At 40.3% G+C, this 25,599-nt stretch overlaps 1 protein-coding gene across 2 annotated transcripts in view; it reads right to left on the reverse strand.

Annotated features, from left to right (window-relative positions):
- Positions 1-25,599, reverse strand: part of CADPS (calcium dependent secretion activator) — a 484,390-nt gene that overhangs the window by 129,715 nt on the left and 329,076 nt on the right. The window contains exons 11-14 of one of the 2 annotated variants that reach the window (XM_088831950.1): positions 21,423-21,635; positions 8,125-8,261; positions 4,551-4,738; positions 2,357-2,515 (exon numbers count right to left, since the gene is read on the reverse strand). In XM_088831950.1, the coding sequence (XP_088688076.1) occupies positions 2,357-2,515; positions 4,551-4,738; positions 8,125-8,261; positions 21,423-21,635 (697 nt within the window). The remainder of the gene's footprint in view (positions 1-2,356; positions 2,516-4,550; positions 4,739-8,124; positions 8,262-21,422; positions 21,636-25,599) is intronic. The other variant, XM_088831951.1, reaches the window with a different exon arrangement.

Raw genomic sequence — 25,599 nt, forward strand, 5'->3', positions numbered from 1 at the left:
AACAGTGCTCATCCTGGTGAGAGAGGTAGGAAAATATTTTCCAGTGTTAAATGCTGCTCAAAGGAACGTTTCCTCTAGGTGGCCCTAAGCTCCAAGTACACTCTTTTTCTACAAGGTCAAAATCACCAGGTGGGCCAAGACTGACTGTGGACGTCATCAGGACAAAAATGGGAAATTTTAATTAATTTTTAAAATTAATTTTAAAATTAATTTCTTTAATTAATTCAGATGGCTGCTACAGGAGGTCACCTGGAAATGTTGAAACTCATATTCAATGGGCTGAATTTGCATATCATACCATACAGAGTGCTAATGCTGGGCAGGTAATAAGGCAGAGAAGTTACACATCCAAGCTCCAACGATAGAACAACCATGCTTGTTATGTGAACCATGTTCACTGAAGACAGTGACTGAATTTATCTGAGCCTCAAACTCTTCATCTGTTAGGGGACAGTAATAATAATACAGATCTCCCAGTATGCATTAAGGATAAAATGAGGTAATATATGTAAATACCACTTCGCACAGTACTTGGCATATAGCAAACATATTAAATGGTGACAAGTATCCTTATTTTAATTACACTTTATTTATGAAATCTAACAATGGTCTATTTAACTTATTATAGCCCATGGAAGATAATTTTAGAGGTTGATGAAGGATAACAGATGCTATGATTCTATGTGCTCATTTTGCAGATGAGAAAACTGAGGCACCGAAATGAGATATGATCATCTTAGATTTATGCAGAACAGGCTCCAATACTCAGATCTTTAGAATCTACATACAGTGCTGATGTGGTACAAAAAAGAACTTTAAACTCAGAATATCTGGGTTTGCCACCTCAATTTTCAGACATTCAGTTTCATCATCTGCAAAATGGGTATAAAAGCACATGACCTGAAAGTGTTACAGCAAGTGACATGTACAGAGACAGGAATATATTAAAAGCATTTTGTAGACTGCAGAATACCACACTTAAGTACAGATATTTAAGATTATGATTTTTTCTTCCTTAAAAAATAGCAAATATAGATCCTTATGTGTATAAGCCTCAAAGCACCACTCACAATCTTTCCTGGTAGTTTTTCACGGCACAGGAAACAGGTCAGGCTCTAGGAAGCCTCTCTCCTCTGCTTCAGTGCTGATCGTGCCAAAACCAGCACCTTGGACAGCAGCCAGAAACGCCGCCTTTTCAGGCACCTACAATACTCTGCGTTTTCTTACTGACTGCAGGCTGCTTCTGCCCTGCACTCTGACCCACACAGGGAAACACAAAAACTCCACTCCACTTCTCTCTGTGTATACTGCAATTTCAGAAGACGGGTGTTCTCATGAAATCGGGGCTTTCTTTGACCTTCACTATTAGACTGGCACACGATGATCTACTGCCTGCTTCATTTTCTAGGAAGTGAAACTGGCCTTTTCACTTGGTTTGCCTACAGTGAACTGTATGAATTTTAGGACTTAGAAGTTTTCGGCTGAGCAAATTCATAGTGAAACACAGAGCACAGTTCCCTGCAAACTTTGTGTCCTTTGGCAATGTCAGGGTCAGAACATCCATTTCAAAAACCTCACCACAAAACTTTAAAATGTCAGTGTTAATTTGGGGTGAGATAGGGAAGGTGAAGAAGGACATAGGGATAATGCTGGATACAACTGTACATCTACTTCATTTACTTTAAAAGGGAATAAAAGCCACCAATTTGCCATTTTACCACTTCACAAAGAGAACATCTCAAAGACACAGGAAACAAGAGAGGATAAACATAATTTGAGAACTTAAAAGTATTTTCAAGGTAATTTCATCATATAAATGATTCTATGAGGAGTCATTAATTTGGTGACAGACATTGCTTCATGCCTTTATTATAACAATTATCTGAAAATGGATTACTTTCATGCGATAAATGTAGAACTGAGAGGGTCTGCTGAAAATGATGGACCTACTATAAAGGTATAAACTCATTTTATGTCAACCCATTTTATTTGCTCCTTAACCATAATTTCAAAATTATAAATCATGGGTTGCTTATTATGAGTGACTTGTTAAGGTACCAGGCCCCTAACTAGATGCCACTAAAAAAAGCAATCTGACTCATCCTTCTGTTTACATATTGCTTGATTAGTTTTTTTCAATATGAACATGCTTTAAGAGTCACTAAATACCCAATTCAAATTCAGTCCTAATACATGATATTTTTGCCCATTGCTAGCTTTTTTAAGTGCACCTTCAAACAGAGACTTCAGGAATACACAAAGCTTGCTGTTGCTAAGGTTGAGATTCAGCATAGATTGGGGGGAGGGAAAGGTCACAGACATCCCAAAACAAGCCAATACACACAAGACATCTTACCTTTTAGGTTCTGGATTTGCCTGGGTTTTGGGATTTTTTCTTTTTTTGGATTCCTTTTTGGTATCTTTTTTAGCCTCTGGTTCAGATGGGGAGGGAGTTTTGCTCCCTTCAGGGTCTGTGTTTGGTGGCAGCCCACCAAGGTACACATGCATTTGTTGACTTTGGAGAGGGGGTGGTCGCATGGAGCATGCACAGAGTGTGGCCAGCCATGGGAGAATCAAGGGCACACATTCATGCACAAACAAAAGAAAGAAAAAGAAGGATGCATCAAACAGCAAGAGCAAATGCATTCAAACTAAAATAATAAGCAAAAAAAAAAAAAAGATGCAAACTTGCATAAGGAAAATCAGAACTGAAAAGAAAATAAGAAATCCAAAACTGTTTCCATGACAAGATGTATAAACCTAACTGTGAATCAAGTGGCAGTCTTACAATATGAAATCCAGACAATGTGTATCATAATTCATGATGATGTTTACCAGGGAGTTTACAAAAACACTTCATTATTTTATAACACTTCCTTATTCAGTAACATATGTAGAATACAGTGTGACAACCCAGAGAATATAATGCAACTTCTCTCTCTCTCTTTAAAGAATTCAGTCCAAGAGGCTGTAACAGATAGTCATCAAAGTGTACATATTTATAAAAAGCAGAATTATGCAGAGATAGTCCCCAGGTATCAGAGTTTTCATGAATATCTTTTATGCAAATGAAAGGTCATGTGCTGGGCTAGCAAACCTGGTAACAATGGGAGGTGATGAAAATCTTGTTGCCTGTTAAATATTCAAACCTACAGTGCTATTGTTACCCAGCTCTAAATGTTGAAGTTGCATCTCATAAAATCTACCAGCACTAAGGAGAGAAAAAGCACAGAACCAACCCCACAGATATTCCAGAGTTGTACAGCTTGCAAAGATGACTGACACGGTTCTGATTTAAAAGAAAAAGTTGTCAATTCTGGATTCTCCCATGTAAGAATTTCCCCAGAGCAGCAAGTTTTTCACTTAGGTTGGGTTTCTGAAGCCACCTAGTTTTCCCTGGGTGTGCCTTCCCTGGCTATTGGTAGGGGTTCGCAGGGTAATGGAGACGTCTCTTTATAGTAATGTGAGGCTACACACACTGGGATAGTAAACTGGCTTGGCAGTGCAGAAATTTATTCCGGGTCTTCAGAGCCAAATGGCACCATTTTTAAGTTATTTGCTGATTTTTGCATTATTCAGAACATGGATCTTTTCCTCCAGGAGCTGGGCAATGTCTAAAGAAAGAAAGTACTTAGTATCAAGTTAGAAGAATTGATGTTCTGATCTTGTCTGTAAAACCTATAAACCGAAGGGGTTGACTACACCATAATCTCTGAAGTTCCTCCCAGCTCTCTGGTTAAACTCAAAGTGTCATGATTATCTACGTCTCCCAGCATCACCTTGCTTTCTTCAGCCCTTGAGTTTCCTCTGCTGAGCATTTGTACACGCTCCTCCTTTCGCTCAGAACCACTCAACTCCTACTTCAGTACTCAGCCCAAGCATCAGTTCCTCAGGGAGACTCTCCCGGCATCCTGCCACCCCATCTGAATCATGGTCCTTCATTAAATGCTACCATGGGATTTCATCCCTGTTTCTCAAAGAATTAATTTCTCTGTATCTCTGCCTTTGCTTGATGTCTAGTTTTTGCTCACCATGTACACTGAAGGTATACCAGAGTTCCTGACCTTCAGTAAGTAGCCATTTATTTTTTATGAAATAAATGATAACAACAACCAACAAAGATATTTATTTAGCCCTTGCCATGTTCCAGGCTTTGTGCTGAACCCTTTATATCCACTTACATCCTCTCAACAATCCCATGAAGATTCTATCTTCCCTGTATTACAGATGAGAAGACAGTGGCAGAGACCCAGGGTCATGCTAGCAAATGAAGCAGCCATTATCTGAGTCTAGATTGTTCTAACTTCAGAGACCACTCTAGAAGTCCTGTTTGCCGTCTCTGCTGAGACTCATGAAAGGAGAAGAAATTCAGACCTGTGTGTACGTTGTGTTTGTGTGGCTGGTGTGTGTGTGTGTGCCCACATGTCTGTACTACTGAGCGAATAGGAATGGGTAGACTTAGAGATGACCCTGAGAGCAGGACCAGCTGTAAACCACTGCCAGCACCTTAAACATCTTTTTAAAAGGAATACCCCTGGACACGTGCCTACCTGTTCCCATGGACGTGGGATGCACAGAAGGCGAAGCTATAGTGAAGGAGGGTTGGGTCGATCATGGCACCGTTCTCTGCCCGTTCAAGCAAGTCTCTAAGGTAGCACAGATGTCGGTGACACCCTCGGACTCCGTTCCGGGCGCAGTACTCGTCTAGTACAAACACCTGGCCAGGACTGAACCAGCCCTGATGGGGGAATAAAGGAGAGACCTTCTTTCAAATATAGGTTGGGTTTATTTGGGGGAGAGCTCTAAACTTGGGAGTGACTGGAAAAGGGGGTTAAAAATAACCAGAGCCAACACTTCCTGATTGCTTATTAAGCATCAGTCACTCTGTCAAACACCATGTGTGCTAGCTGGTTTAGTCCTCATAGAGCCCTATGAGGGAGGTGCTGCTCTCCCTGTTGGATGGATGGGAGATCTGAGCTCAGGGAGTACATGGAATTTCCCTAGTGTCCCACAGCTAGTAAGTGATGGCGTATGGATTAGCAGAGGGCAGGATTCCAGAAACAAGAGTCTCACCCACTGCTTTAACACTGAACCATAAACCCTAAGAGCACTGGAGTGGGGCTAGGGCAAAGTCTTGGTTACTGATAAGAGAAAATAATAACATGAATGCCTTAAATTGGTACAGGGCTTTACCCTTGACAAGAGCTTTTAGTTGAGCCCATGACAACCTTGAGAAGTAGACAGGGCAGGTCTATCTTTATTTCACAGATGAGGAAATGAAAATAAGAGCTCACAAGTAATACAAAACAGCCAGGACTCAAACCCAGTTCCGTCTTTCTCCATATCTTCTGTATTTTTAATACCCTGGAGCATTAACAAATACTAGGATTGATCTACATTCATGCCAGAACTTCATAAATCCTTTCACTTTGGAAGAAAAAAAATTTTTTTTTGTGTAGATTTAAAAATGAATAATAACAGAACTTTCCAAAAAGAACAACGTGACTTTAAGTTCTCAAGTTGTGAATCATAGAGGATTCAACTAAACTGAGAGGAGCTTCCTGTGCCCAGGCTGAGTGTTTTATATTCTCCCTGGCAGTTATTTGTTTTCTTATTATGTATTTGCATGCTGCAGGACCACGCAAGGCTCTGCTCCGTAAAAGAATCGAGCTGGACTTTCTGATGCAAGTACATTAGGAGGTGCCATGGTGTAGAAACTGCTGCCTCCACCAAGCACTGAAGAAAAAAGATGCTCGGTAAGGCCCAGCGACTTGCCATGCAAAGTCCCTCTTGGGACAAGCCTGTAATGAAATCACTTCTTTCAGTTTGAGTACCTTTCTGAAGCCAGAAATAAAAATTGAGGTCGTACTTTGTAAGTTGGGAATTTAGGATGATCTTAAATATAAACCTAATTTTACTTTGAGGGTCTTCTCTGAGTCATCTTTTGAATATATCTCTCCATCCTGGGAGAGAAAAGGCAAAAGAAGAAAGTCACTGGGTGGCAGGTAGAAGCCACAGAAGTGCAGCAAGGGAGGACCCTGCAACACTCGGATCTTGTGCTAGGGATCCGGGGAATCTTCGATTGACAACATGCAGCTCAGCAATGCATCTGACGAAAGACGGCATCTTTCCTATTTCAAATGATAAGTTACTGCAGAGGGCGGGAGAGTAGTCGAGGCAGTGGGCTGCCCCTATAGGCAACTTCTTTGCCACTCCATCTGCTACCCCAAATGCTAAATCTTAGAAACAACACTGCTGTGAAAGATTAAAATATATTTTCTACGACTCAGATGACACCAAGTCTTTTGTAGATGCCAAAATAGCTGCTTTGAAAAGAGTTGAAGAAATATCAATTAGGAGCTCAGTCGAAGACACAGAAAAATTTATGTATCCCTGCTGGTCGGTCTCCAAAACTGACTGGAAAAAAAGACTGTAATAATGAGAAAATGGAATGTATGGAGGCAGGAGATGAGGTCCTCTTAATGGCTCTTATTTTCTGAAATCGGGGGATGACGATTAATACATACAGGTATACAAATGGGGAAGGAAACTATTTTACACTATTCACAATTAATTTGGGGTTTTTAGGCCTGAATATGACTAACAGGAAGCAAGCTTCAAAATTTCATATCTGGTTTAATTTTTTAGACAGCATTCACTCTTCAGTGATGAATTTCTTAGTGAAAAAGAAAACTGTTTGAAGAAAGTACGATTTGAAAAAAATCTTGAAAATAATGTCTCAAAAAAATTCCTCAAGAGACTAGGAATTATATATAAAAGGAAACGATTTAAGTTCAGAGGCAAATTCTTACAAGTTTCATGAACACAATTTATAATTACGTGAATAATTACATAATCACAGAAAACACATTTGAGAAAAACTGCCTTGCAATGCAAGGTAAGCCTTTTTTTTTTAAAGTCAAAATGATGTATTCCTTTTCAATTTGGCAAAGTTCAGACTTCTGATAATGTGATTCTAAACCTGAGATAATCAATGAATCTTTTATGAGACAAAGATTAATAAATTATTCCACATGATCCTGCTTCTGTTTTTTGGACTATTTTATCTGTCATTTTTATATTTTGGCTTCTGACAAAGAACAAAAAAAGGAATTTAAAAGAAAAATTGGAACAGATTTAGGAGGAAGCCATGTCATTTAAAGAAAAAAACCCCAGATTTTCATTATATTTATGTTGATATCAATAAAATGTTAACCTGAGTTAATTAATAATATACAGATATATTCATCTTAGTATGTGGAATCAGAGATGAGGCTTTTCCTCTGTGTAAAGCCATTGTATCCTTTCCCCTCACCTTTCCCATCTATAAAGTGGGATCAATAGTCTATCTTTAAAAATAACAATGTCTGGTTTGCAGAAGAAAATAAATTGAGTATCTTTTAAATTGCATAGCATAAAGCCCAAAATGTATCTTCAGAAATCCAATAAAGACATAATAGCAGTCCTTTGCATTTAAATGATTTTAAATCTAGGCTTAAAACAGGATTTTAAGAAATACCCATGCTCTTGCTGGAGAGTTGGACTTCTAACCATCTTAAGCACCATAAAAAAATTCCCTCAAAGGGTATAAAAAATGCTTTGAATACTATGTAGGGAAAAAAGCCACCCAAACAAACAAACCCAAACCCATTTAGCTTATGAAAGGGGAAGTGAATTTTATCGACAAATCATTTTAATCTTTAAAAATATAAACAAAAAGGACCCATTCATTTCCGAGACAGGAGCACAGGGTCTTATTATCTGGGGTGAGGTGGGAGGGGGATCTTGAAGACTAAGAAACCAAGGCAATTTTTACAAGTTCTCTACAAGTAGGTGCCAAACTCGATTATCCTCTTGAGAATATTTCTCATGTAGCAGCTGAAAAGGGGGAAGCTCAGATAGGGAGGCTGAGGAATTGGATCCGTCTCTACTGATAACTTCCTCCCGCTCTGTCTTCTTTCTTTGGTAAGGAAAACTATCTCAACCCAGGAAATCAAGAACACATTTATAATTGTTAAAGAGGCTCCGTAATGGGGAGAAGAGCTTCTGACACAAAGGTAGAGAAATATTTTCTTTCAAAATGTTATTGCATTTAAATTGCTGTAGACCAAAGAATATACTTGCCAGGCAAGAATAGGAATCATTAAGTCTGTGATCCAAAGTTAGGCGTTGCACCATCTCAAAGAGGGAAGCGTGGTCAAAGTTACAGGGGTTGGAAGAGATAAATTCATCCATGCCATGTTTTTGAGCTCTATCTGCGTCTGTTCATTTATACATGTAGAGAGAGACACAATTTAGAGAAACATCGCATTTTCTTTGACATTTCAAATACACAGGAATTCACTAAGCATTACGAACGCTAGCTGTTTTCCCGTCGCCGCCCACCAACATCCCCAAGATACTCCTTTTACCTCCCATTGTCAACTTGCATCACTTACTGGTGAGTTTATTGCATTTCGGCAAAAATATATTGGCATCAACATGTTTATCAAATGATCACAACTCTAGTGCATTTCTGTTGTTCTTGAAAAACTAAGCTCACGACCGTCATTTCGCCTGTGTTTCACCAAACACTGAAAGCAGATCGGATCTTTGCTTATAAAAGCCTATTTAGCTTTTCGATTTTTAATAGATTCTGCCATTCCAGTGGTTATGTCTAGAGCAATTTCTCTACAATTACTGGGATCATCTGGAAAAAAAGGGTTATGCTGATTCTCAGCCAAGTGACAATATTAGTATCCTCCCCTTTCAAATCCCCGTGGCCAATTTGGTTGCACAAAAGGTTTGGGTCCCCATCCTCCAAAATTAAAACAAAATAATAACAAAAGATTTCCATCGAAACCTGGAGAATAAGTTCATTGGGAATTTAGTTAGTGATAGCAAAGGACACTGCCTGAGATAGTGTGCTTACTCAGTTAGCAAAGCTTATGAAAGACAAACAAATTTACTCAGCAAGGGCTATGATCTGCCATTTATTGTGAATTAATAGTCTCAATGCATTCACACTTTTCCTTACAGGGTGAAGGCTGCAGGCAAAACCTCCTAAGGGCTAACTAATTAATCTCAATATGTGTAACTAAAATAGTCTATATTCAATCGGCAAAATAACTCAGAGAATTCAACTCAAGTGAGACCAAACAAATCTCAGAAGAGGAGGGAATGAAGGTCCTAGAAATTAAAAGAATCGGCTCACTCCATCTCATATTTACTCACTCTCCTGAAATACTGCAAGGAAAAAGAATCTTAAATCAAGCAAGAGAGTATTCATCTCCTTGCGTGCAACATTCTACTCAAATACAGGCACCTGCCAGGGACCAGCGATGCTGTCAGGACACGCAGAGAATGGATTTCTGACTTGAGAAGGTGTTTGAATAATATTTTCAAACGTGGCCTTCATCCCAGGCAGTTTTTTTTTCTTCCCTGCTTGGGGGCTGACTGAAAATGGGGGTTATAGTTACAGTGTAATATTAAGATAATGATTTTCCCTCATATTATTAATTTTGTGTATCATTCCAATCTAAATGCATGATATGTCAGATGTATGCCTTCTTCCTATTAGGTTTTTAAATCTTCAGTCATCTTTCAGAGAGGCAGCAAGTGGTCAGTGTTTGAACAGGATGTGTTGTTTATGCCCAAGACACAAGAAAGCAACAGTTTCCAGAAGACAAGTCGAAGAATGTGTGTTTTAATAACCAATTCACTCCTTTCGGAGGATAAAATACGCGATTTTGGAAGGGCTATCACATGGGCAGGAATTTTATTAGAGAATCTGCCTCTTTGCTGGGTCAACTGTCTGAGGTTTGTCTTCAGGAAAGTGCTTTCAATTTGGAGGTTAGGTGCTTAATCTTTGAGCATTCTTTTGTCTGGTAATGTGGTCTCCAAGCTGTATTTCTCTTTCGACTCAGGATGGCTGGAAAGAGAGGTGGCCAGGAAGTTGGTTCTGGGGAACTAGCTAGCTGTTTCTGCGGGGTGGGATGGGGTGTGTGTGTATGTGTTTTCCGTGGCCCAAGGCAAGTGGTTTGAACCTGCTCCAACTTTAGGAATCTTCCTGCAAGATGACACACCTGTAACCCAGGTGGTACCGCTCCATCGCCTAGGACAAATCTGTTCTTTTAGCCCCATCGTGTCAGTCCCTGGAGAAACTAACAGTGGGGTACACACCCATTGCTTGTCCTGTTTCATCCTCATAAAAAGCCTCACTCACGCTGTCTAGCAGAGAGATGAGGTGAGTTCAGCCAGCACCAGCTTCCTGCTCTCGGATTTCCCAGAGGAGGCTGCAGGCTGACTAACTGCTCGGGTCGCTCACCTTACCAACTTGGCTCTGCCGTTTTACTCCTTTTCAATTATGATGACGCAAACGGTCACTCACCTAGAGAGAAGAGGACTCTTTCGCGGCTGTTAAAAATATAGCCTGTGTTTCAAGTCTCTTACTCTTTATCTGTTGAGCCTCTAGAAAACTTGGTGATGAACTATTTTGCTTGGCTGCCAGTTCAGGAAATGGATCTGCACAGAGAGCTTGGCTCCTCCGTGGAGACCCGGGTACAGACCCACCCTCCCGCCTCCCCCATCCATCATCACAAGACAGCTTCACCACGCTAATTCTTGGCTTAGACTTCATGGAAAGAACAATTTCATTTTTACTGACAATTTAAAGCAGGCTTTAAAATAGGCTTAAAATCCGCATGTTTTCCTTTTCTGAAAGTAACCCTATCAACATAAAAATTCCTGTTTCCCTTCTTCCTCCTTTTGTCTCTTGTCCGTTCACATGGTGAATGAGCCTGGGACTGAGGGAGGGGGTCTGGACGCTCCCGTGAGCTCCAGTTTTAAAGAGGTGCGGGATACTGGAGGAGGTGTTGATCTGTCTAAGCCTCAGTTTCCTCATAAGTAAAATGAGCCAAACTTTCAGTTCCCTTTCTGCTGTCACTGTCATTTAATCATTCTTAAGGTCCCTTTCACACCTTCCATGTGCGTGGGATGGAGCTTAATGCAGTGGGAATTTCCAGCAAGTAAACCGAGCAGCCCCTGGATTTTGCTTACATAAAATCTTCATTTACTCAGAACTAGGCTCGTTGTTTCAATGGTTCCAGCAACTCAAGAGTGCTTAACAGGGTGGCTGGCTCCCATGAGAATTTCACTGAGTTTATTATATTCAGGGCGGGGAGGGGAAGGAGAATCGGTAGGTGGGGAATGCTATTCTAAGGTGTCCATGGAAGGAAGGGATGTGATTTTGAAGCTCCATCCAAACATGGATTTTGAAATTTTTGTTCTCTCCTGTGCTCCCAGCACCTACAACAGAACCTGGCACACAGCAGGCACTCAAGACATATGTGTTAAAATAATTAATATCTCATTGAAATAAATAAATCCACTTGGTCAACAAATATTTTCTATTTCTTGACTTTCGGAAATGTTGACACATTAAATTCAACAGGAACAACTGATCTGAGGTAGGACAGCAGGTGCTCAGATGGCTGGGCATAGAGGGTCACAAAGACTGAACGTGAGGCCAGCCCTGCTGTTAGAAGATACGAGATGTGAGGAAGCAGACTAATGTTTCTGTCTCATTTTCCTCACGTGTTGCGTTGAGAAAGGTGTCCGAGTCTACCCTCAGAGGTGGCTGCTGACAGGACCTGATAAGAAGAATCTGTAAAGCACCTAGGTAGCTGGCATATACTGAGTGCTCAGCTTAGCCGTGAGTGGACGAGCAGTCTTCTCACCACTCTCAAAGTCAGTTGGCCAAGGCTGTCTCTCCATTGATCACTAATGTTAGTTAGAGGTTGCCTCTTAAACCATATTGTTTCTGGGAAGCTGAGAGTCCTTCCCAAGCTCTCCGCTTTATGCTTCTCCTCTGGCCCTGTATAATTAATTCCTAATCTCTGTCTCTGTGTTTTTGCTGGGTGATGTTCCAATTTCTCTGTGGTCAGAACACACACTTAAATTCCCTGATAGATAATATGATTTTTGAGGGTACAGTCCCGATCTGTTATTTTCCCTGCCAGCTCCCAGAGGAGCCAGGTCCTTAGGAGGTATTTATTAACTGACTGACTCTGACACCTACACCTCCATCCCAGGAAACTTCCCACCGACTTTATTAAGGAGTCACACACATGGGGACTCAGATGGCATCCTGCAAATCCCAAAGTGGGAACATGTGCTCTTAGGGGGGAAAAAAAATCTTATAAAAGGAAACAGAATTCTAGGTGCAGGTGTCTTTGGATACCATTCAGATTGTCTGCCTGTGTCTCCATACATGTCTAGGACCATATGCATTACATATGTTGTCTATTTTAAAATAAAACACTGCAGCGGTCCAGCTGTTCTAAATTCTGTTTCAAAGAACTTGTGGGTGCTTCTCAAGCAACACCATCCAGTCATCCTTGCGATGGCCCAGTCTGTTCTTCCACAGTGCTGAACATGAAAAACTAAATGCTCCGTGCAATCCCATTTTGCCCTGTACAAACGATTGGAACAGGCTGATGAGAGAAAAAGAAAACTCCAATGTTGACATTAGCAAGGGGAAAACAGCCCAGAGCAAAAGGGTGAGAAAGTCAATTCCTGGATTCAGGACACCTTGGGATCCATTCCTTTGCCAATGTTTGGCATGTGTCAAGGGAATGCAAATGAATTTAAATACTAGGCTGAGCAAAACAGAATCAGGAGGGAAAGTAGAAGCTTCAAGCTCTAATGAGGTTTGGATTAGCTCTTGCTTTCTGAGACACACACCAATGTTCTTTTTCATTAGTACGTGTGCGTTTTTTTTTTTTGTTTTTTTACTTATTTAAGAAATCAAGGATTGACTGAATTTTAAGAATTTACTTCGGTCTTAACATTTTTCAGACTTGGCTGAATAGTTACTAACTCTTGCTTGGTATGCAAGGGCTTCACATGTCCTGAAAATGGGCTATGTAATTTCATAGGCTTTGGAGCGAGGGCATAATTCAACACATCTTCCAAACAATGCTACTTGTTTGACTTCTGGCCTTTAACTGTAGAAAGATTTTGAAGTCCTCTATAGCATGGGCATAGGAAAATGACTTCACACTGAACTTAGATGAATAATGGTGCCTAACCTACATTTATAAATTTAAGGAACCAACAGTGGGCATCCATGATAAAGGAAAAGGCTGACAGACGCACAGACTTCAGGAAGGCAGGTATCTGTTCAAGTGGAAACTAACTAAAACCTTTACCCCAAATTTGCTCGAAAACAATTGTGGGGAATATTGAGAAAATCACAGTTCCTGGAATGATATGATTATGTGGACTTTACACTCTCATTTAATCTGCTTAAATTTCAAGTGATGTTCCTCATTGACCATCCTATCATTTATCTGTTCTTTAACCCATCATGATGTTTGGATTTACTTCATGTTTGATATTTTCTCCCTCACAATGGGAAAGCATGTATCATATTATTTCATGATCTCTTATTTTATTTTATTTTTGGATAATTTTTTTTTCTATTTATTTATTTTTTAATTGGAGGCTAATTATTTTACAATATTATATTGGTTGGTTTTGCCATACATTGACATGAATCCGCCCCGGGTGTACATGAGTTTCCCTTCCTGAACCCCTCTCTCACCTCCCTCTTCCCCTTATCCTCCCTCTGGGTCATCCCCGTGCACCAGCCCCGAGCATCCTGTATCATGCATTGAACCTGGACTGGTGATTTGTTTCACATATGATAATATACATGTTTCAATGCGATGATCTCTTAATAGCAAGCATATTTGTGTGATCTTGTTTCTGATCAAAAAAAAAACTAGATAAGTTTGCAGTAAGGTCTACCAAATGGAATTTTCTTGAGGGGAGTGGATAATATAGTCTTTCAATTTTCATTTTATGGCGACTTTATTATCCCAGCAGCTCAGGGAATGAAGACAAAAGGTCAAATCTCTCTTTTTATTTTGTAATATTACATTTTAGAACTTATTATTGGCTAGAGAAAAAATTCTGCTGTTGAAAATAAACTATGACTACGTTGCTAATAAATTGTGTGAGACAGGCTCCTTTCTCTAATGAATCCCTTTTATAATAAACTAGAGGTAGCTGTTTTATCACTGAAATTTAGAACACAGTCATGGCTGCTGTTACTCCTGATGGATGCTTGAGGCAAGAGAATAGCTAATGTAACTATAAAGTCATTGTGAACTCAAACTGCAAATTAAAAGGTGACTTTGTATCTTTCTTATATGGAAAATGTGTGCTTGTCATATCTGCTTGACAGTGTAAGAGTGAATGTATGGTTTGGACAATAACGAACAATGACAGTAGTCAACCTCATCAGAAGACATGAAATAAAGAAATGACAATGATTGATGGCAGCTGGCTGTTTACAGACTTTTCTAGAAGAGTTTTTCTTGGCATGATCAAGTAATAACCAGGGGATTTTGCTCCCTGCCTGAGCTCTGCACAGCAAGCAAAAGACTGGTCCTCCCCTGCCTGCTGCCCTTGAGAAACAACTTAATTCTTTCATGGTCCCTTTGACTCAGTCAAGCTAACTTGCATGGCTAAAACCGAAAGGCTTCCTGAGAAGCTATCAAGGGCCACATTGCATTTTGCAGAAATCACTGACAGGACAACCACGGGGATAAACAGTGATGTTTATTTCAATGTTCATTTTTGTGATTCTTCATAAGGCAAATGCTTTGAATAAAAATCATCAGATTTTTGTCAGTGATCAGGAAGCAAGTGATCCGTAATTTTCCCTGCTTTACTTACAATTTACAGAGTACTTGATAATATTTTTATGGCACTGCAGCATGAGCTAACACAAATTTTCGAGAGTTGACTAATTAATAATGTCTCCTATAAGGCACTATAGATCATGAAAATACTCAGTTGACTAGAGAACAATATGTTAGATGTGCCTGAAGTAGGTAACAAAGAAGTGACCCTTCATTTAATATGATCTGTTGAGAATCTACCACAGTATTTGGGAAATTTTGGACCTTACTGTGAGAGTCTATTCTTTTACTGAAAGTCATATACTTTATGGAGAGAAGAAATGTGATTTATAGTGTGGTTTGGGGTCATGCAAGTTAATATTGAATTTTCCTCTGATGTTGTATTGCTGCAATGTAGTAACTGCAAGTTGACAATACAAGAAGATACAGCAAAAAATCCTCCTCAGACAAAACTATAGAAAGGAATTAGGCAAGTGACTATTTGAAAGTCTATTAGGATATTAATGTGTTGTTGGGCAAATGCACGAAATTTTACTAGAAAAAAATTCACTCAGTCATCTATTCATCCATCTTGTAGATTTTTTTTTTTTCAGTATAGCAAAATCCTAAATTTTCACTAAGTTCACATTCTCCAGTAAGCTTTTAAAAATGCCTCATCAGACATGGAAAGGAAGGAAAGTTAAATTAAGAATTAAGTATCTGCTTCAAGTGGTTAAAAAAAAAAATCTGTCTGCTAGCCAGGGGTACATTTATGCAAAAGAAAAGAAAAAAACAGAAAGGAGGGGGAAAGCAAAATTAAGAAACAAAAAGAATCAAGGACTATTATTAAATGGTCAGGAGAAATGATGCGACCTATAACTTCTAAGTGAGTGTTCAGAATACTTGAGTACATATTTGCCTGCTCTCTTGACCAATTTTTCTAGCTCCCTCTAATGTCAAGTTTTCCCTCAACACATTTTTGGTGACTTTTTCCTCTATGAATCAAGGAACTGTATACTCTGTTTTAGTAATAACTTAAATAGTGAAGAGAATGATTTTTCTAAGTTTTAAAGTTTCTGTTTTTCTCTTACAGGTATATTTTTAGAAAAATGAATACAAATACAAATGATGTAAAAAAATGTTATTATTGCCATTGTTCTTGGGAGAGCAGTAGAGAGAGATTTGAGACCAGAGGTCTAAACCCTCCATGACATTGTGAGATTGTGAATCTGAAGCTTCTGTGAATAAATTACATGATTTCAATTGTGTCCTCAATTTCTTGCTTTTGTGTGTGGTAGCTGCATGTATTATATCTCTCTTTTCAAAATTAACCTCTATTGGGACTTAGAGTACACCCTCAATTTAGGCAGAATGAGTTCTTTCATGTTCAAATAATGCATTTACTTTATTAATTGTGTTCTGCAATTTCTTGGAGTCTTGCTCAGTTACCATCTTTGGGTTTCCTAGCCCACCTTTCTTTTTGTTAAGGTATCCATGGTTACCACACCATTGGTTCTCTGACCATTCTAACCTTTGGAATGGGAAAGGAAAAACAACAACAACACATCATCAGAGTGCAAAATGATCTGTTTTCAGGCATTAAGCAGTCAGGTAGCTGTGAATTCCATGAAACGAAGGCATTATTTGCCATTTCGTTGTGATGTTCATTAATATTCTTGGAATTAAAAAAAAATAGGAGATGTTAATGGTTGGCTTTACTCAGAGGATCATTTGATGCCAATATGAAAGCCAAGGAGAGGAGGCAATTATGCACACAACACATGCATCCTAGTTTCAGTATGGAAGCTTACATTTCCAACCTAAGGTCAGGAAAATTACATAAAAAGTTCTACTACAAAGTCTAGACATGAGGAAGATTTCAGAGGAGAGGGAGGAAGCACATTGCAGGTGTCAGATAATCTAGTCTGATTATCTGAGCTGTGCTAGCTATAGGGGAACACTTACCCTTCAGTCCAGCTAGAAGTTAGCAGGGTAAGAAGGAACAAACCAGAATAACATAAAGACTAGCAACAAGGCTCAGGAAAGCAGACAGGAGTTCTAACCTAGCAGCTAAAGTTCTTGGGTTCGAGCAAAGATTGAACAAGAAAACTTAAATGAAACAAAACAAAAAACAAGAAAACCAAAGCCAACCCCGCCCCCCAAACCAACAGTAACCAAGGTCCCCCTAACTGTTGAAGGCTGTTCAGGTGGTAGCAAAACTACAACAATTCTCAAAAACATCCAACTTTAGGGATTTATGATGTGATTAACAGTTATTAGTTGAGAAACAGACATTAATATGAGACTCATTGCAAGTGATATATCAAATAATCATTGACCAAATAGCAAAGCTTAAAATTCCCACTCCCCTCCCAGTCTTGAGAACAGAGATACTGATCTTTACTGTTCTTCTAACACACACTGGACAGGGATCAGGTGTTTCAGTGAGAGGCCACTTGGTATAACAAATTGTGGCAACACTCAATTATAGATTTGGATGTCATTTCCAAAGTAAGCAACATTTGCCTTAAGAAATTGGAAAATTATAAGTATTTGTTGTAAAAAGTTGTATAGGTAAGCACTGACAATTTTTTTAAGTTTTAACCAAAAAAAAAAAAAAAGAGAGAGAGAAAATTAAATCAACAATAACACACACCAAAAAAACCACAAAAGAACAAAAAAGTTGTAAAGTTTGGTGGAACCCTCCCAAAATTATTGTAGAGTCACATAGAAACTAATGAATAGCAGGATCTATTTTTTTTTCCAGTTTTCCCAATTCCATACAAATACTCCACTCCACTCTTAGACGTGTCTTTTCATGTTGAAATAGAACTTCTGAAATTGCAAAAGAAATAAAATCTGCACCCAGAAGTCTGTCAAACTGAATTTAGAAAGACCCAAATAAACTCATGATTACAGTCAAGTATCCCGAACTATAAAATGTTCCATTCTCAAATTTCCCTTGAGCAGACAGCGACATGACAAGACTGGAGTGTTTATTTTTCTCTAACCAAAAAAACCTCTTGTATTTTTCTGTTAGCTTCCCTTTGCCATGTAAATACTAACATAGTGATTACAAAGTTAACTCATTAAAAATTTCTTCATCATTCACTTGCAAGGAAGGCAGCTACTTTGAGTAAATATTCAAAACCAGGGATTGAATGAGATGTGCACAGAATCGAGTATTTAACAATGATCCTTACCTTTTGGAAGTCAAGGAAATCTTTTTAAAATGCAATACTTGATTGTATTTACTCCTTTTGTTAGAGTCTGTGACTGACAATGTTTGTGATGTGACAAAATAAACTGAGGTATAGACTGAGAAGCAAATGTCAGTGAAGGGTCAACACTTGGTATTTCTTACTATGTTGTGACTGCTTTTCATTTTTCTGTAATCTCGCTTTGCAGTACTAGGTAACCAATTTGTCGCAGTTTGCCCAGGACTCAACAGTTTCTGGGATACAGGACTTTAATTGCTAGGATAAGGCGAGTTTTGGCAAATTTGCATGAGCTAGTTAGGATTCTAAGTATGAATAAACACTAAATCTGACTTAGTATAAATCTAAATCTAATCTGTTTAATAGTGAGGGTTTGAATTTAAAGGTTTAAATGCAGCTTTGCAGTAACTGTTCCGTAACCTTCACTCTATGGCAGACTCCGCTCAGTATGATACATCCCCCACTCTCAGCAATTTTTGTGTTGTTTTGCACAACTACTCAGTGACACCACAGGATGTGCAATTCTTGGATCCTGTTTGGATCTTTCTTGTGGGTTTTATATACTCTTGACTGTAAATGACTCGGGATCAGATACAGAAGTTTGGGTGAGTTAGATCCTGACTAGATTATAATGCTAGTTTCTAAAGCATGGGAACAGAGCCTCACTTTCTGGTACTCTGGCCACAGTTTTCATTAAGTGCCTCCACTAGCAATAGATAAGTCTGGAGTAGCTGAGGCTCTGTTTCGGGGCAGTAAAGTAACCACGGGATTACTGGCTTTAGTGCTAGTGGGTCAAAGCTCCATGTAAGGAGTGTCACTGATTGCGGGTCAGAAGCACACACTTGTGCAAAGCGGGCACTGCACCACTCAAGAGGCACCATTCACATTTTTGTCTATGGGAAGAGAGCCTCCTGAAGGGCACAGTCTGCATGGCTGAAAGCAGTGGCCTTCTTACAGAGCCTGGTAGGTGGGGTACGTGTAATACTCTCTAGAGACCTTCTGTTCCCAGGCAGAGATGAGGAGGTAATAGAGAAGAGGGTGGCTCTGGCAGCAGGTTCTGATAAATCCAAGGGGCATGACACCCCTGACCTTCTCACTCACCTCCCAGCCTGCCTCACATTCTCTTATCCTCATCCCCAAATTTTAACTCTTAGAATTCTGCTCTGGATGTTCTATTTAATAAAAGCTTCTTCTGTCAACTAGGATAGTAACATATATCAACCTTGCGTGCATGCAAACAAATCTTCTAGCTGATGCCTACTGACCAGATTCTAATTTCATAGCTAAAAGAATCCTACCCACAGAGGAAACTAAATCAAGAGCCCTAGTGTATTTCTATAAAGAGGCATGCATCCCCTTCAACAGCCTCTTTCAGTCACTGCCTTTATAGAATCTATGTCTGGTCTCCATTTCATTTTACCCTTGAATTTCCATTCTCCTTCCTATACTAGAGAGAAAAAAGTGGGCTGATCACGAACCAAGTACTAACTTCTTAATCTGGGGAGAAGATAGAATAGAGACACTGAATGTAAGGTGAAATGACTTCAGAAGAAATGGAAATTATTTGGAAATAAAACTGAGATTTTCCAAATATCACCTGTGATACATGTTTTATGAGGTTGATTTAGATGGTGATCATAATTAGGCATTTTTATTTCCTCACACAGATAATTCCATCTCAGAGGGATATGATAGGATGTGTTGTTTCAAAATTCATTTATAAGGAGCCTGTTAGGCCAGGTGAAAGAAGGGATTCCATTACAGGGGAATTTTTATAATTAATATTGGGGATGTTTTATTTCAACTAATGACTAAACCATTTACAAAGAGATGCTTCTTTTCTTTCTTTTTTCTCGTAGATAAAGTTAAGTGTCATGAATGTTACAGGAAAAAAGAGTAGGAAACTTGGTGGTGGTCAGGGTCAGAGGGGCTGTCCTTCCTCCTCTGAGCCCTTCCTTGACTTCTTATTTGTTTAGGGTTTTCTGTGTGGAAACCCACATGACTGTGTGATTATTTACACTGTCCCACAGGGAAAGCATCTTCCTTTAAAAAAAAAACAACAAACCATCAGTACAGGACAAGAATCCTTGGGAGCACCTGATGGGTAGTATTTGTCATCCAACAAGAATGTTTCCCCACCAGCAAAGGTGTAACAAGACTTAAGAACACAGTCTGGTTAAATAGAAACCGACACGGCAGTGGAATTCATCGAAAGGGAATTACCTCTACTTAGTTGCTATAGCGACAGAATTATCTGGTCCATGTTTTAAGAGCAACTGGGGAGAGACTGTGTGAAGGCACTGGGTTCAAGGTCAGGTTTCCGATGAGAGACTTTCACACTTGCTTTCCCTTTTGCTGCAATTCTTTTCCCAGAGATGTCTGTGGGGGTAATTTCCTAGCATTTGGGCTTAAGCTCAGATCATCTGTGCTATATTTCCTCTCCCCACTCACTCACCAAGGCATGACATTCTTTATGGTGTTTCTCAGTGTGTGAAACTATCTTACTATTTTTTTTTTCACTTGGTTTACTGTCTGGACCTCCCCACTGGGCTGGAGGTATCCTGAGAACGGGGATCTCCTTGTCTTCCTCATCAACATGTCTCATCACCTAGGCAGTTGCTCAGTGAACTACACTGAATACCATGCTAAAGACAAGACTCACCATGATTAGTGCTGAAAACTGACGTGTCCCTGACCTATTCCTAATTGACCTGTATTCAGGGTATGGCAGATATCTCTACTTAGGGTGAATGCTTGTAACTAAAATGAATTTGGTGCTTTATGTTTCCAGTGTTTCCATTTTCTTTGTTTCAGTAAATATCTGCAAGGGCATGCTGTCTTTCATCTTACCCTGTGCATCTAAATTGTCCCAAGATCAAAATTATCTTGGTAGCAAGACAGCACGGTGAAAGGGCAAGAAATTAAAACTGATGCTAACCTATAGAGGGGAAGAGACTGGAATATGAACTGGGGCTGTTTAAGGAGACGGTTTCATTTCTGGGTTCTGGCATTTTAGCTCAGAATGGGATTTTAGATACTGTGTTGTTTTCTTGTGTGTGTTCCTGTGTCCCCCCACCCTCCCCTACTGCATGTGATAATGTCATCATTTATTTTTAAATGGTTCTAAGTTGCATATTAAAATTTATTTCAAATTAAGCTCTATTTTAAAGTTACTTTTAATAGGAAGAAATGAGGCAAGGATATATATAATCTATTATATTTGAAGGACTCAAACAAATACCTGTTTGGCTGTGAATTCTAAACTCTCAACAAAACAAAGAGAGAAAAATCCACCTGAAACATATTTTTTTTTGTTTAGTCCTGGAGGAGGGGATTGTCAAGTATTGCACTTTAAAATTACTTTTATCTAACATTTTTGTCCCAACTCTCCCCCTCTGAATTCACTATCTTTTTTTTTTAGGCAAACATGATTTTGAGCATCCTTAATATGAAAGCAACTAGATTCTCTAATTCAACTTTAGAAGACTGACTTTACTCTACAGAACTAGTTTTAACAAATGGCATATTTACTTACAAAATTGGGAGATGGGGGCGTCCAGCTGAGGCACATTCCCTCCCTTGGCGTTTAGTTTCTGGACTTGGGTTGGGGGCACAGGCTTGTGTGACTGCCCAGTGGCCCGATACATGGCTTGGACCCAGAGAATGCGATCTTGCTCATCATCACTTGCAAATATCACGGTGTCTCCTTCTTTGACTGCATTGAAGAAGGCTCGGCCACCCTCCAAACCTGGGTTAAAAGGGAAGAAAGACTACTAAGTTGAGCTGCAATGTTCTCGGCAGGACTAAGCTCTGAGCGGCAGTCTCTATGCTTCTCCTTGGGCTGGAAAAAAGAGGTGCATCTGTTTATCTAACTATAGGATAGCAAGTCTGATACCATGATCTCCAAGAGGCATTTGGAGCCTGGCTGTTGTCTCCTGCCACCTTTGTTTTATTGGGGACAGAGTCATCAACTGAACTGCCTAATGGCAGGGTATCTGTCTATAAACATTCTATTACTTTTCTCATTTTTAAAAACAAGCCAAACGACAACAACAGAAACGCCTCTTGACCCCACCCCTCAAGTCCACAACCTCAGGGACCTTTTAGACTCCTGATTTTTCTCTCATTGCCCATTCCAATGAAATTCTGAAGACTCTACTTTCAGGACACTACAACAGAATTTGACCTCTTCTTCCTTCTCCAGGGCTGCCACTCTGAATTCACCCACATTCACCTTTCACCTGGATTATTCTAGTAGCTTCTTATCTGATCCATCTGCCTCCACCCTTGCTCTCTATACTTGACCCTCAGATGGGAGACAGGGTAATTGATTTAGCACAAGAGTCAGGTTGTGCCATCCCTTTGCTCAAAACCTACCAGTAGCTCTGCATTTCACTTAGAAGAAAAGTCTAGGTTCTGACAAGGCCTTCCAGGCCCCACGTGAATTGACCCTCCACTGCTTCCACCCGCCTCTCCTACTGTGTGCACACGTATGCATCCAGTTCCCTCAGCCACGCGAGCCTCCTGCTGCTCTTTGAACACTCCTGGTCCATTCTCGCCCTCAGGATCTTTGCTCAGTGCTACTGCCTCTGCCGAGGACTCTTCCTCCAGTTATTTTCATGAGTCACAGCCTCACCTCTGTGCTCAGACATCACATGCTTGTTCAGGCTTTCCCTGACCTTCACCTCTCCTTACTCACCTCTCTTCTCAGCCAGCACTGTGCATGGCACAGCGCGAGTGCTCAACAAATACAAGTTGGATGAATGAATGCTCAAAGACCCATTTTGTCCCATAAGCAGTTCTCTAGGTTACAATTTAGAGAGAAGTGGGCAAAAGAAGCCTCTCTCTGGGCTCAGGCCAAAGCTACATTGTGTCTGTCAACATAGTCCAAAAGCCCATAATTTTGGGGTGACTGGGACTCTCTGTCCATAAACAAAGCTTCATATCTTCACCAGTTTCCTCGTCATTCCTCTACATTCAACCTACCTCTTTAAAGGTGAAAGGGGAGTAAGTGGAGTAGTTAGAATCCCTAAACCAACAGGGCCCAATTGCCAACCTATTTGACATTTGCCTTGGGAAAGATTTCAGGTGATGTTAAGACTTATCTATTATGCTGACAATATTAATTCAAATATCTGCTTCATAAGAATGGGTGTGTGTTAATAATTTTGCATTTAGAATTGCCAGGGATTATAGAACAATAAAGAGCATCTTTTTTATATGAAGAGTTGAGGGGTACAGCAATTTTAATAAAATATCTTTCGTGGTTGTGATTATGAAGCAATATTTTGGTTCTTACAGAGAGCTTTAAAATGTGTGATTTGGATAGGATGTTGTACAGTGAGCAAGCTGGGAAAACCGGATGAAATGGATGGACAGCATTGTAAGAAGGAAAATTCTGCAGGGAGAGAGAGGAAGGGCTTTGAAGAATGTTTTAAGCTCTGAAAAGTGGGTACCAAGTTCAGTAGAGCTTCTGCAGTCTAGTCTCATGGAAACCCCTGGGATAAGGTGCTGTGATAGTGCAGGTGAACTCCAGGCCAGCCATCACTGGACAGGACCTTTCCCCTGACCCACCACCTCGCATTTGCCAGGGCCTGAAACTCAGAATAAGAACATTGTGTTCTTGGAGCTACTGTCAGAAAGTCCTTTCAGGGGGTTGACTCAGGAAGGAGAGGCAGAGGTGCAGAGATGCTAAGAAGTGTTGAGAGCTTTACGGACTCCTCCCAACAGCCTCACAAAGTGTGTACATGTGCTCATGCAACCAGTCGCTCTGCCGTGTCTGACTCGTTGCAACCCCATGGAGTACAGCCCACCAGGCTCCTCTGCCCATGGGATTTCCCAGGCAGGAATACTGGCGTGGGTTGCCATTTCCTGCTCCAGGGGATCTTCCCAACCCAGAGATTGAACCCACATCTCCTTCATCTCCCACAGTGGCAGGCAGATTCTTACCACTGCACCACGTGGGAAACCTGTAAAGAATATACATTATTGTCCTTACTGTATAAATGCGGAAACTGAGTCAGAGAGAAGGAGCTAACTATCCCATGAACACGAAGTGGAGCTGTGAGGATCAGAGCTGGGCTTCTGACCCCGGCTGTCTGACTCCAGATGACGATTATAAGCGTAGTGCTGGACCACTGCGGAACCTGGTCAGCACAGTTGGCACGCAGCAACTGCTCTTAGAGGATGAGCTATTGACAGCAGAGTGGAACCTAACCATGGGGCGAGTGAGGCAAAGAGAAACATGTAAAGCAGGAGAAGCAATGACAGTGACAGCAGCGAAGAGCAACAGGCTTTCTCCAGAAAGCCTGGGAGACCAAGGACACACCAACTAGCTCAAAGAAAACAAACATGAACACAACATGTGCTCCCAGCCAGCATTCGTAAGCAAGGCAGCAGATCCTGGGACAGAATCTGCAAAATGCAATGTATGAGAATGCCCGGGCTCTCCATGGAACACCCCACAGGGACTGACCTTCAGGAACAAGAGGATGTGTCTGGGAATAGATGGAGGCAGACTAGGCAAGGAATATTGGCCAGTTCCCTGGCCGGGGATTGCTGTTTCAACCACACACATGGACATAGTCTATTTAGGGTGGTAAAGTTGTCGAAGATTTAATTTAGTCATTGAAATTGTGCCACTGAATTATTCCAAACGAATATCCTCTTATTTGAAGACTTTCTTATTTAATAGGAACTGAGAGATTGCTGCATACTCTTTGAACACCCAGGGAAAGATAAAGGGAAGCAGTTTCATCTTTAGATTAAAATGAAGAGCCTAAATGTAAAAACTACTTACAGTTATTTACCAGCTCCCCAAACCAACCTTTCAAGGACCCTAAACTGAAGAGCTGATTTAGAGCCAATGCTTCTATCTGGGTGACTGCTGCATCCCAGGCTGGCACAAAGGCAAGGATGTCTGTGCTATGAGGCTACCTGCCCCACCTCTACCAGTTGCTTCCACTGAAAACCAGAATAAAGCCAAGAGGAGGAGGAGGACAGATGGACCCAGAGGTCCTCCTTCACGTGCACACTCACCTTTCGGGCGGCAGTAGGGAAGACTTCTCAAATCTCTGAGGACACTGGCCAAACTGTGTATTGATTACCCTGATCTTCAGTGGTAAACTTTACTGTCCAAAAGACTCTCCTTGAGAGCTTATTATTTAGTAAGTGACAGATGTGGGCCCTTTTTAAAGTCTTTATTGAATTTGTTACAACATCGCTTCTGATTTTATGTTCTTTTTTTTTTTTTTTGGTTGCAAGGCATGTGGCATCTTAGCTCCCTGACCAGGGATCAAATGTGCACTGAAAGGTGAAGTCTTAACTACTGGCCACCAGGGAAGTCCCCAGAGTGCTTAACTGAACAGGAGGATTCTGGTTCTTGGTTAGGTTTAGGGTTCAGGAACTATTATTTTTCACAATCACTCTTTTTAAAAAATTCTAGGTTAGATTTTTCCCCTGACAATTGGGAGAATCTGAATCTCCATTTTCAATCAAACGTTGCTTTGAAAATAACTAGGACTTGGCACACAGAAAGGCAGAGAAGACTCTGCTTATTATTCTCAAGAACATAATCACTTTGCTTTCCATTTACATCCTTGGTAAAGGAATTTATAAATTATATCCCAGGGGATCAAAGTGAAGAAAAAGAAGAGAAGCTTTTATAATGTGTGTGCACAGCTACTCCTTTTGCACGTAGATGGAGCAGCCTT

Source organism: Moschus berezovskii, chromosome 24 (genome assembly GCF_049115385.1).
Source record: "Moschus berezovskii isolate FMDL1 chromosome 24, NW_MosBer_1.0, whole genome shotgun sequence".
Taxonomy (NCBI): Eukaryota; Metazoa; Chordata; class Mammalia; order Artiodactyla; family Moschidae; genus Moschus; species Moschus berezovskii.